The sequence below is a fragment of the Lepisma saccharinum genome, chromosome 16, assembly GCF_977018435.1.
Source record: "Lepisma saccharinum chromosome 16, izLepSacc3.1, whole genome shotgun sequence".
Taxonomy (NCBI): domain Eukaryota; kingdom Metazoa; phylum Arthropoda; class Insecta; order Zygentoma; family Lepismatidae; genus Lepisma; species Lepisma saccharinum.
In genome coordinates, this window is record NC_139244.1 from 44,686,383 (window position 1) to 44,700,641 (window position 14,259).

Genomic DNA, 14,259 nt, shown 5'->3' on the forward strand with positions numbered 1-14,259 from the left:
TACTGAAGTTGTTGCTCACGCCATATGTCTTCATTACTGATGTAACCTCTGTGGATGACATGTGTAATGCACTTTAGTATTGTAGTATATACTACTTTAACAATACAATTTAACATTTTTAGGGACATTCTGCAACATTCCCATGTAAACATCTTATTTTTGGATTTCTCACTACCTCTCTTCCAACCTCATATTATTTGGATTCATTGGTAGATAAAAATAATTTTTGTTCTAAGTTAGTCTGTTCATTTTTTGCTCAACTTTTTGAGTTTGAGTTCTTGACCACTTTTTTTTAGTTAACTTTATTTGGACTGGACCTACAGTTTAAAGTTGGATCCAAACAGCTATTTGCCTCCACTTGGTACCGAACCGGTGATCCCCTTGATTACAAGGTGATGACGTTACCACTGTGCCTTCGTGGTGACATTCTCTGCTTTTCGAGGTAACTCATTTTTCCTTCGGTTATTATGGTTCAATAATATTAACTGATAGAAGCACATGCAGCGTGTCCGGGAAAGATTGTACCTCTTTAAAAACATATGTTCTCAACCCCATGATGTGATATGATCATGCTCCCTACACCAAAAGAAAGATCATCTCTCCAAGTTTTGTTAAAGTTTATTTTAAACCTATCTTCGTGGCAGAATTTTCAACTGTTTTTGTTGCATAATTAAAGAAGTGTTATATTACATCGTATGAGCTTTAAATTACGTTTTCTTTCAGTGGGATAAAAACATCTATGGCAAGGATAAAAATATTTTTTTGTGGGAGGGGGGATCCTTGGTATTCCCCCATTAATTCGCACGCTGACTTAAGGCCATTAGTACCTTCTGAATTGTTACCAGGAAACTAGATTGTCCTCCTCTTTGAAGAATACCGAAGCGAGTTTTGTTCAGAGCCGAAGCGCTACGCCTCGAAATACAGTGATGAGTTTCTTGCACCGCGTATTCAATTGGCATTGTTGACGGAGCTGCTTTCGCATTGCGGGAATCGAATAGCTCGTTCGACGAGACTTCAAAAGGGAGGCTTGTTTTTTGCCCCTTCTGAAGATGCGCCTGGAGGATCGAGTTCATGTCACCGTTTCCGAGCCATTCATCTTTGTTGACTCCAAGCAAGATGACTTTTTTTTCGAGGAAAAGTTGACGATAAGGAGAGAAACTTTTTTCACGAAAATTTCATTCTTCTGTGGATGATAGCAACGGCACAAAACGAGACGTTGGCGGGAAATGCTTCACCTTCCCTCCGCACCCTTTACTGACAAGTGTCGTTTTTTCAGCACTGACTCAGTTTAAATTGTTGTTGCAAAAAGATATTGCTTGTGCGCCTAGCTCAGAAGCACAGCCAGCTAGTATCAGACCAGAAAATAAATGTGTAAAGTTGAAACCTTGCGTCCAATTATATTTCTAATAGGCAAGACAAGAAACTCCTCGCGGCCTTACGCCAGTGATGTGCGTCTACGCGTAAGCAACGATAGTCTACACTCCACACGTAGACTATTTTATACAAGTAGATTACGTAATCTATGTAAACAACATGGCGAAAGGTGATAACTTAGCAAAGGCCGCCGTGGAATTAAAAGAAAATTATACTGCGTATCAGTAGCTGATGTGTGAAGATAACTTTTCACACTCTCTCTTCCAAATTCGAACAATTTCTCACCTAGGAAGAAACCTAATATAGGAAATATTCTAGTGTTTTATGAAGAAAAGACCGCTCTGGCCTCACAACTGCCATCTGTTGTTGTTTTTTGAATACTATTTATCTTCTTCCATAGTTGATGATAGAAGAGAAGAGAAATTTTGTTGTAAATAGGATTCTTTTCAGTTCGTTAGGAACCAATATAGTTGAAAATGTCACTTTCCCTTCATGAAACCCTTGAAAATTAATTTTAATGCACTTTAGATTGTCTACATAGTCTATGTAAACTACAACCCAATGTAATCTACGCGTAGATTACGTGTAGGCAACGCATGTAGACGTAAACTTATAGTCTACGGCACATAACTGCTTCACCGCAAGCCATACGTAAGGGAAGGACGCACGGAAGCAGGGTTGGCAGTGCATACGGGCCAAACTGTCTACCCAGAATGAGAACAAAATAAAAGTAAGCAAGAAATTGAAGTTCATCAAAAAAATAAGTTTCTACAGTACAAAAATACACATGAAGTGAGATGTTAACTTTTAGGTGAGTGGAGAAGGTTACATAATTTAGAACTACATAATTTGTATTCATCTCCAGATATTATTAGAATAATTAAATCAAGAAGACTTAGGTGGGCAGGCCATGTGGCACGAATGGGAGAGGAAAGAGGAGTTTACAGGATTCTTGTTGGGAAACCTGATGGTAAGAGACCTATAGAAAGGCCAAGACGAAGATGGATGGACAACGTTGAGATGGACCTAAATGAAATCGGTAGGGATGGAAAAGAGTACATAGATCTTGCTCAAGATAGGGACAGATGGAAGGCCTGTGTTGCTGCAGCCATGAACCTTTCGGGTTTAAGAAGGCTAGAGAGTTAGTTAGTTAGTGAGATGTTAAGATAGTGAATTAAGATAGAGCATACCTACACAATAAAGTTTAGTCGCTTTCGGTTATGTCTTCCTCGTTGATGGGACGCCTCCGCGATGGCGCAGTGGTAGCGTCGTTGCCTTGTAATCAAGTGGTACCGAATTCGATACCCGGTGGACGCACATAGTAGTTCGGATCCTTTAAACTGTAGGCCCAGTCCCGATTACCCTTACGGTGCATAAAATTGACTTAAAACACAAAATCAATCAATCAATCAATCGTTGATGGGACGATCCTCCAAGGAGCTATCATCTTTCAAGGGACTACCAACGTCAGAATCACTGTCGTCGGCAATATTGATAATGAGTCTCTCTGTTGCACTATCGATTAACGGTTCTGCCTTGAGATATTCATCCTCAATTTTCTTAACGTGATGTGACACTTCTTCTCAGGTTGAAAGTGGTAACGTGGCTACAAATTCTGTGCATAAATTAGTAGCTGATTCTACAGTAAACTTTACGTTCTTTTTGGAAATGTATTGTTTCATGTCTGCCCATATTAGTTCTCTCGGGTTAAGATCTAGCCGTAAACGTACACCGGAATGACCGTGCTCTGATAAGATGGAATCAATTTTGAACATCCTCAAACGGGGTTTGTTAAGTTTCACCAATGAATACAATTCTGGATTGAACATGTGTGCGTCAAAGGGGTTGTTTTGAACGAGCCACTGAATCATAGCATCTTTTCGGGAGGATGAAGAAGGCGCAGGATTTATTTGTACGTTATTGTATGAGGCGTTGTCAACAACAACCACACTGTTGGTGTCAAATTTTGGATCAACTTCTCTCGTAGCCACTTCTCAAAATTTTGAGCATTCATATCATCGTGGTAATCGCCAGAAGATTTTCCAGATTTGAACATTAACAGTGCACCTTGAACAAAACCCTCTTCGCCGCCAGCATTTACAACAATTACACGTTGCCCTTTAGACATCGGTGCTTTGACGCCAGCCGCGGTTGGTTCCATCCACCCAAGCTTCTTTCTTTGTTGTCGAGCTGTGAAAATAAGTCTCGTCAACGTAAACAATGGGTCGCCCTTGTCGACGAAATATGTTTATGGCTTTGAGGTACGATGAACGTAAACTTCTTATTTCGTCCTTTTCTATAAGCAATTGTCTATTACTTTCTGCTCTGTTCCACTTAGAACCCTAGGTCACGTATTACCTTGCGCACACAGCAGACACTGCCTTGGAACTCTATTCTTTGTTTCAAAACCCTTCGGATACCTTCTACCATTGGCCTTTCCCCGTCCGTAAGGTGAAATTCGTGCACAACACGCCTAACAACACACTCATCGAACTGGTCTATATCACTCTTGATTTTTCGGCGAGGTCGTGTTTTATGGGGCGTATGAAAGTGTTTCTTCAACGTAGTGCATGCTTTACTTTCTATTACAATTCTTCTCACACTGCTGAATGAAACACCACATGCGCGAACCACCCTCCTTTGCACTGTTTTTCGGACATACGAACTCCCACCTCGTCTTTCATAAATGCATTGACATTATATACAATTTCTCGCCCTTGGCTGTGGATTACTTCCCGTCCACCGAGATTACTTGCTTTCTCTGAACTGCAAGCTTCCATGCTAGCAAGTACACTGCACACAAAACAAACACACACTTCAAATGAAGACAAGAAAGTCGATCACGTTGTTTCTTCGTGCTCACATAACATTTATGACGTTCGGCAACCCTGCCTGTGTGAACAATAAGGGAAGTTCGCGTATGCGCTTGCCGCGTTTCCGACCCAGCACACCGGTGGGACACTTTCTTGCCTCACCTTTTGTACAGTGTCTCTCAAAAGTTTTAGTACAACGACATTTTAAACTAGGCAACCGAATTTACACAAGGCGTTGGTCAGCTGCGTGTAGGCTCAATTTCAGGGTTGCCACATGAACAATGGATACTTATGAAATACGCGAAAGAAATTAAATGATGTATTATTGTATAAAATTATTAAAAATATCAATATCATATCGCAAATGACAAAAATTATTTCTGAAAGAAAATAAACTAGGTTTTCTAGTATTTCATCGCTGATGAGCCTAAGGAAAGGATAAGAGATTAGAGGAAACGAAAGGTGACAAAGGAGAGGAGAAAGAGAAAGCGAAAGGAGAAGAGGAAAAGTAGAAGAGAGAAGGAAGAGAGGATCGACGAGGAGAGGAGAAGTAGTGAGAAGAAAGGAAAAAGATTCGAGGAGAGATGAGGAAAATGGAGCAAAGAAGAGAGGAGGAAACCGAGAGGAGAGGAGGAGACGAGAAGAGGGGAGTGGAGAGTAGAGTAAAAGATAATAAAAGGGAAAAATGAAAAGAAGAGGAGAAGAGTGCAGTGAAGTCGGAAATCTAAGACAGGAAATCAGATAAGAGGAGTGGAGAAGAGTGGGATGGAGACAAATTGCGAGAAACGTAGGGAAGGTGATATCAGATAAAAGCATAGGAGAAGGAGGGGAGAGAAACATAGAAGAGAATGGAGACGAAAGGAGAGAAAATGTAGTTGGAGAAAATATCGTGTCGGCGTCAAGAATTGATGCATTGATCAAATTATCGACATGAAACGCTCAATAACATTTTGAAATTTATTGGAGAATGTATTAGATCGGTGCCAAATATCTTTTGGCTAAATTCAGAGCAAGATGAAATATTTCACGTAAGATCTTTGATTTTACCTGCGATTATACCACTAAAAACATTAATGTAATTTTAATATTTATAAGAATTATCCAATTTTTCTCGACTTCTCGGTTCGTTCAAATGAAGATATTGTAATTTAACATTGTCCCTCCCACCAGCGTTCATTCCAAGGTGAATCATTCCATTTGACACAGCGTGGACAATGAACACAATGGGATATGTCTGAAACTTACGAAAATTTTCTGCCACCGGAGAGGTTTGAACCTACGACCATCAGGTTGACAACTCTTAACGATAACCACTACCCCCAGAAGCTTTCGCTCCAGTAAACAGGCAGATGGAGCTGACCAATGTGAAATGTAGATGCAACTCTCCTCCTACATGTAATGTGCAAAGAATACTTGTTTGTAACAAAGAAAATGAAGGTAGAACGAATCGGCGAAAACATTTAACGGAGTATTGCACGTGTTGAAAACTTTTCATCCGATATTTGCGGAGGTATCCTTCCATGAACTGGAGTGGGAAAAGGGGTAAAATTAGTATACCCTGAATTGCCACAAATATAAAGAGTTATGTCATTAATATTTGTCAATGTCTTTGAAGCAGTACACAATTAACGTTAGAGTATCATAATTCACGATCTTCTACATGAAAATATCCCTTTGAACGTGTGTCAATTCATATATATATAAATTCCAGATGCAGATAAATGTAGCCACCTTACACTGCTATTACAAATAATGTTACAATGCTCTTGTTTAATACAGTAGAAGGGGAAATATGTTTTCGTTTTAGAAGAAGAATAACAGCTAGTATGGAGGATCGAACCTGGGACCGCAATCAATGCTTTCAAGAACTCAAACTTCGTTTCCCTTGGAGCAGCAATTCTTAATCATTCTCTCGCCTCAATATTGTAAACGTTATCCTGCAAAAAAAGTTCAATACTCTTATATAGCTCTGTACTTCTAGAATTACTTTATACACATGCATTTGAAATTTAACTCTGAATTTCTTTCTTCGTATTAGTATATCTAAGCTTGTGAATAATTTATTTGTAATTTTATAAGGGTTAGATGAACATCTACGAAATAGATACTTTCAAGTCTTCAAATGAATTTTAGAAAGGTGATCCGTTTCCAGCCATTCATTGCTGTAGCAAATGTTTTAAAATTCTGTGGAATTTTCATTCTGAGATAAATTTCTTTACTTGCTACATGTATGCGAACTACTCTCTGTCCCACTTATCTCTGGAGCAGGTAAACGAAAACAAGTATCTGAGTGAGCAGCCATGAACACATGAGAAGAACGGGATTGCGTGGAGGGAGAAAAGCCACTGCAGTTACCAGCCTTCCCAGCAGCGTGCACTGTTTCGCGGAGTCCACTCGATCCCCCACCTTTCCCCCTCTCCCCTTCTCTTCTGCTATGCGTGGCTTTGCTCCTGAGATGTTGGGACAGAACACAGTTAATTGTTTTCGCAAAAGTATCTCTGTGTGGCACACATTTAATTCTTACTCACATGAAAAAATGTCAATTTGCATTCAGGGGTAGTTTCACAGTTACAAACTATTTTGTCCTCGATGAGAAGTTTAGTGTAAATATGCATTTTGTTTATAATTTTGAAATTGAGGTCTAAGGTTGAAATCCTCATATTTAGGGCTTGAACTCGTATTCTAAGAGCTTTGAAGATCTGTTCCTCTTCATTGTGCGTGACTTTCTTTATTTTTTTCTATTCATCATTCATCCTCATCGTCGCGATTAGCCAAAAGTAAAATAAGAAAAATCCCCCTCCATGACTGTGCGGTCTAAGGCGCTGTGCTTTGGACTCCGACTGCGTGACGTCATGGGTTCGAGTCCGCCTGTGTTCAGTCTTTGGGTTCTCGGCCTGGGCATAGGACCGGTAGCAACCCACCATCGTGAGGAAATTTGGGAGCTACGAGTGAATAGCGTAATCCGGTCTGAGAAGTCTCCTATAACGGCTGGGGTTCGACGTGCTGACCCCACGTCACCCCATTACCGGTTGAAGAACTTGACACCTCTTGGTACGACTGTGGAAGGGAGACTGGTAGTCGGGAGATAGGTCAAGGCCCTTCGAGGACTGCCGAACCACAGGTTATTATTATTATTAAAATAAGAAAAACAAGGGAATGATGAAAAATATATATTTTTAAATAATTATCTATAATAAAGCAACCATTCAGTTTTATTTTGTTCTTCATGGATCTGTTGCTACTACTACGCTGTAATCCCAATAAGTATCTTACATGTTACAGGAAAAAGCACGTATTACTATTCGAATACTTATTCAATGAGCTTTTTGTTTGTCAGGAATTATGACTTAAACTATTGCATGTTAGTGCCAACCTTGCCTTCATTCTTCAGATTCTCTTTAAAATTCGACTCTGGTCACTTGTAACTTGCTGGGTGCAGACGTTGTGCATCGACGCACAGTGTTTTGCGATAAGAAGCGGCCTTGAATAGCGCGAGTGAGTCACTTTGAACGCGAGCAACCTACGCTAACAAGCTTGTCTGCCTTTGAAAACCAAGTCATTTTTTTTTCACAGTTTCCAAACGCGATTGCTATTGTTGAAGTATATATTCTCTCAAAAGAGCAAGATAGGAAATTCGACCAATGTTCTCCCGTCGTTTAAAACCAAATATTATCTATTAAACGAAAAGTACACTAAACGGTTTAACCTATCTGAGCATAAGGTGGATGTAAATAATAAAATTTAATAGAAAGATTCTCCAATATTTCTCTTCTACTGTCTATGTCAGGCCCGTACCCAGGGGAGAGGCCATGCCCCCCTTCGAATCATGAAACATTTAAATGTGAACCTATAAAAACTACGAAAATAACGTCGTCCATTTTTTAAATGTATAAAAATTTCAATTTTGTTCTTGAATAAATGAATCTGTTTCTTGCGCAAAAGTCAGTCTCCAGGCTGCAATATTGAGTGGTTTTAGATTTACAGTCATTGATGCAAGGCTACCAGACGTCCGATTTGCCGATTTAGACGGGACAGTGCGTTCCTTTTAATCCCTGTCCCGACTTTTTCGAACTGCAGTAGTGATGTGAAAATGTCTCTTTATTATTTTTTTTGTTAACTCGCAATTAGACATGTTCTTTATTGTAATAATAATTTATATTACGCAACGATTAATTTATAAATATATTATTTTCTAAACATAGAAATGTCATGAATTTTCAATGGCGCACAATTTGAACTGTTTTGTAATCTCTCTCTCTCTCTCTCTCTCTCTCTCTCTCTCTCTATATATATATATATATATATATATATATATATATATATATATATATATATATACGGTAATTTTGGGTCTGGCCCCTTCCTCAAAGAAATCCTGGATAAGTGCCTGGTCTACGTCAATGACAGAAATTCAAGCAATATTTTTATTTATTTTTAACCCAATTAAAGGAATGTGTAAGAATTTAAAAGAAATAAGAAAGAGCGGAACTACTATTGCTCTACTATAAAAATTGATGTTCTTCGAGGAAGAAAAATAAGAAGCATTTAGTCCAGCACCTTAACACAGTGTCCCACGAGTATCTCTTGAAAAACACTGTCAAATGTGATGTGATTTCATGAATAAAATTTTCCGCCTGTCTACGTATAACGTTTCTCACATTTGGCAGTTCGCAAACATGTTTGCAAACTATGTAATTATTTCCTGTTACCTTACGGAACAGGAAATACATTTCATAAGACTGTTCTGGACACGAGACTTGCGTCAGTAAACAAGCATTTCGTCTGTTGCAGTATCACAGGAAGAGAGCATCGTTCTTCAATGTTCAAGCCTCTAGATATTTTCCATTCCCATTCATAATATCTAATCACAATAATAAGTTAGAAGAAATAACTCGCATTTTCACAACTACTAATATTCTCGTTTTTCATCATCACATCAAATTATGTTTTTCTTCCTTCTATTAGAGTGCAATTGCGTTTGCACAAAATATGAGCAAATAACTTATTTTTAAGCGCGAGGCCCTGTGCGGTGGCACGCGTCGCACACCCCTAACGGCGGTCCTGCTGTACGTACTGTAATATCACGCTTCTCCCACACATCTCCGTCTCATGTGATGACGGTGATGTGTGTTTCAAGTCCATAGATAGGGTTAGGTTGGGCAAGAAGGTCTATCCTGGTACAGTTGGATGCTTAAGTATTGCCATGTTCATGCACTTTATTTTTGCCAATGAGAGCTTCAAAAATGGAAACAAAACTTCAAGTTAGCTGCTGACAACCCCTGCACCAGCATGGGTACAAATATATTCCTTAAAACATAGGATGCAAGAGAAAAAATCAATAATAATAGCCACAGACAATTTGTCGAGCTATACTTGTGCATCCCATTGTACAGTTCCCGCCAATAAGTGGCTTGTCGTTTGCTGGAAGATCTTGCCAACTATCACGTGAGCGCATGCATCCACTGACGGGAGAGTTGAAGACAGCATGTGCTATTTTTCTGCCAACCAGAGCACGATGTTACCTCTACGAGGGGAATTTGAACATTTGGGCTGTGTCCGAATCCGTAACTGCTGTCTCCTAGAACACCGTTCCATCTTTAGCGTCCGAATCCGCGACATAGGTGGAGTTGGAGGGGAGAGATGGAAGGCACGACAAGTGCAAGCTTCAACTCGCTGCAGTGCTACACTGGGCAGCCATATTGCAACTTTCACTTTGCAGAGACAATGCTATATTAGTCAATGTTATTTGGACATTTTATTGATAGCATTGTCTTTAGAAAGATTGAAAAAGAAGAAATCACATGCCACATTTTCAATTTGAGTAGTAAATAAATGGAAATGGTTGTGATATTAGATTGGCGTCTGCCTTCTGCTTCCGTACTGTGCCCATAACGAGGTGGGTGTAGAGTCGCTGGAGGTATGACTTGATATCATATTTTGCACTAACATGTAATTGAGTTTTGTATTACATAGAAACTCACAAATGTACGTACAATTGACTAGGAAATCATCATTTTAATTTTGCGATGATAATTATTATTCTTACTTTGAAATAAAGAAACTTACAGTAATTCTTTTCTTACACTACCAGAAACAGCTGTTTGTAGACGACGCCATATTGTAGGTAAATCTCAGCTCTCCATGAGGAGAATGGATCGCGAGTACTCGTATATGACGTCAAGTCATACATCCAGGGATTCTAGATGGGTGATGTTGGGACTGACATCTGGTGAGAAAAGTAGCAACTGTACTTCAAGGCTGCATCACAGAAAAGCGAGGGGATAGAACGTAACGGTCCGTTTACGATTTCGGGCACGGACTTGGTTGCCACGCGTTCACAGCGGAGGGAAGGGGAAATCAAGCGACAAATAGTGAGCGGGTATTTCAGATGGCGAAAGGAAATGAAATGTCATGAATAGTTCATTAATATCTTTCCATGTCCTTTCGAATGAGCCGTGCAACAGTGCTATCAATCGTAATGTTTGGCAACAACAGACTACTGAATGGCGGGAACTGTACCATAACAAACCTCCTGGGCTATAAAAGGGGAAAACTACATGACATATTACGAGAAGAGTCCTCCTCATTATAGTGGAACCCTACGTGTTTTTTTTTTCTTGCTTGAAGCTGACCAATGATGAAAATAGTTAAGTCGCTCGTAATTTCATTGTAAAATCGGGACGCTTTGATTTTGGCCCTACCGCATGTAAATAAATATACATGCCGTGACAGTCAAGCTGCGAGATTGATATGCGTTGTACAGTCACGGACTGTGCTGGGTTGGAATGATAACAATGAAAGTTAATGGAATTGCTACAACACAGAAGTGCCCGTAACTGAAAGAGCCCGTCAGATCTCCAGATCACCGTACAACTCCAGCTAGCGAGCCTACCAACAGCCTGAAGCGTGAGAAAGATGATTAGCGATAGGTGCAGGGGTCAGATGACGTCAGCGGCTCGGTTGTTCATTGGGTGCTTCGGGGGTTATGACTCGCACCCTAGCTTGAAGAATAGTCAAATCTGCTACAGAATTAATCTCACTTTTGCATTTGTCATATTCGCGCTATTTATCTATGCTCTTTCAGCTGAATACAAATTATGGATGTCCGAGGACACTAGACTAGAACATTGTCTTACTTTAAGAGATGGCACTACAAGGACAAATACAGGACAAAGCAACCCCATAGTGGATTATCCTGGCCGTGAATCCAGGCGCCAGAGCTTCGTTGGCCTGCTAGAAGCAGTAACCGGGGTGTATACGGGGAAGTGAAGTTGACATTTCGACGCCTTCTCCAATGATTACCGCTTACACTCCTCTCTGCACACAGTTTCAGGTTTAAGTCCAACTGATGCAAAGGCTGGCTAATACGCACTGGTTTTAAGTGGGATCCGAACCACTACGTGCCTCCACTTTCTCTACCTTTGTGAGATTTTGTCGGTATTGTACGGTGACATCCTGTATATCGATGTACTGACCCGAACACTAAAACTGAACACGATGGAGGGCAGATCATGACGGTTAAGAAGTTGTTCACTTTTCTGTCCTGTATGTACATACTGTGAAAATTTGTCATTGTTGTACGTCAACAACTTGTATTTATGTTTCTTGGTTTCATGATTGCTGTATTAATTCCTGTGTTCGTTTCTCTTTGCAGCACCAAAGAGATCAGATTCAGCTTGCCCCCTCTACGTCACTCCTCATCCCTAGGAGATCTTTTTTCGGAAGCATCAGGGTTCGATTCTGAAGGGGACAGCGACTCCCTCGTTCCTGTGGGAGCTCACACGCAGAGATCAAACTCTTTCAGTAAGTAACTACTTTGTATATCTACAAAGCTGACGACTTATTATTATAATGCAGTTAAGATAATTATGCCCAAACCCAATCTACTTGTCTAAATTCATCATCCTTCCGATATGTCAATATCTTCCACCACTGTCTAAGGCCAGCCGCTCACCGGATTCGACGCGACACCATGCGGCAAGACGAGTCAATTTATTGGTTAAAATCTGATGTCAGATTTCGTCCATGTACGCAGTAGGTCTAGGTCTGCCCTTTATAATTTGGGAAGCGCGTAACGATGTATTTCAAGTTTAAAAGTTTACACCAGAATCAATGTGTATGTAGAATTAATGTATCAGTTTATATGTCGTGAATTGAATACATTTCTGGTAAATAGTTGGTTAGAGAATACGATATTAATCATTTAATGTAAGATTCAAGTGACTACATTTAATAGCTGGTTTCAAGTTGCCCGCGTTTCCCGGTCAGTGACTAGATGCCCGTGCCTGAAGTGAATGGATTGGCGCATGCGCAGATCGTTTTATCGCAAGCTGCGCCACGCGAGACCAAATTCCACGGGCCTTCGTTGTTTTGTCGCAAACCGTCGCAACCTGACTCGAGTCAAATGTTTCGTACGATGTCCGGCCTCACATAAGGGACTATGGTAAAGCGTTCTCGGAGACGATTTGCGACAAGAATTACTCGTCGCGTGTTGTCGTGTCGGATCCGGTGTACAATTGGCCTAAGCTGGTGAAAATGTCAGGATCCAAAAAGAAAAAAAAACTGCCACCAAAATCATCTCTTACGGCAAAAATATTTCAAACCTCAACGTACCTGTGTGACAAATGACATCGTGCAGTCAATAAAATATACGAGGGGCGTCCAGAGAAAAAAGGGTTCCGGTTTATCTAAAGGCTTTCGATTTAAATATTTTTCACCATGATTTCTCGTCAGTATTATTATTATTTCTAGTGTCTTTTGGAGGGTGAAACATCAATATCCGTTAAGTATACCTTTGAAAAAAAAAACAGTCATTGATATGGTTAATTTTATTTCGCATTTCTGCCACTTTAGGTGGGGATGAGTGATGATGTGATTAAGTTGATGAAGGGACACTCATAAAGAACAGCCGGCACCCGTGGCGGAGAGGTTAGCACAACGCCAGGGGTACCGGGTTCGAATCCCGGCCTGGGCATGGATGTTTGTGAGTGTCCATTCATTAATTTCATCATGTCATCACTCATCCCCATCTTCGCAAATTAGCCAAACGTGGCACAAAAAGCGATGTAAAATAAAGCAAATCAATCAAACAATCAATCAAAGAACACCCTAGTCCATGCCTGGATTGCAACACGGGACCCTGGCGTCGTGCCTTGAAAACACTGTTGTTTTCGGTTATGAGAATTGAGTTCCTGGGTTCGAGTTCTGGCCTCGGCACGTGAGCGTCCCTTTATCTAATACACTCATGACCCCATCGTCGGCATTAGCCAAAATTGTAGAGAAGAGATATAAGATATAAAAAATACATGCTAAAAGGCGATGTAAACACCTCAAATTTCACGAAAGAACTGTTGAATTCTATCATGTACATGAAAAAGAACCATACTTTAAACTGGCGTGATTGTAAAAATTGTAAAGGAACATGACAAACTCGTATTTCTATCTGAAGGTGATTAGGTAGTTTTACATAGGCACATATATGTTAATTCTGTTAAAATGCTTGTGAGTATTAGAAAGAAATTAAAGGCGACTTCAAGGTCATGCGTATCTTCTTTCGTTGCAGTTGTTAGTGCATCTCTAATTTGTTCCTTAAGCTAAATGGATAGTTTTAGAATATTTATTTATAAAAGTGTCTAGACTACGTTGTATTTTCTATAGGAAATGAGAAAGCTCCCTCTATTAACGTTTCACTGTTCCAAGCCACTATTTTAGCATTTCTGTTAATAATATTGGGATTATAATATTGCAGTGTGATGCGGGATAAATTGCAATATACGTGCATAGTATATGAGAATATATAACCTTTAATCGCGCAGAAACATTTCGACAAAGTTATCGATGGAACTTTTACAGGGTGGCTACAGACAAGTAGTAATGAATTTCCCTGATATTTCCAGGTTTTCCAGAACAAAATTTACATTTTTCACTGACAATTACAAACTAAATTCATGTTTTTGACAATGGAAATAAAAATGCTATACAGATTAGGTATATTAAGTACCTAATTAGCTTCCACGAAATTGACTTAATTTCTCTATGATTTGCATTCAAACTGCAAAATAGTGAATTTGGA

General features: G+C 39.8%; 1 protein-coding gene across 1 annotated transcript in view; it reads left to right on the top strand.

Annotated features, from left to right (window-relative positions):
- Positions 1–14,259, top strand: part of LOC146000049 (synaptotagmin-15-like) — a 319,549-nt gene that overhangs the window by 182,560 nt on the left and 122,730 nt on the right. The window contains exon 4 of the mRNA XM_083137374.1: positions 11,842–11,990. Coding sequence (XP_082993500.1) covers positions 11,842–11,990 — 149 coding nt within the window. The remainder of the gene's footprint in view (positions 1–11,841; positions 11,991–14,259) is intronic.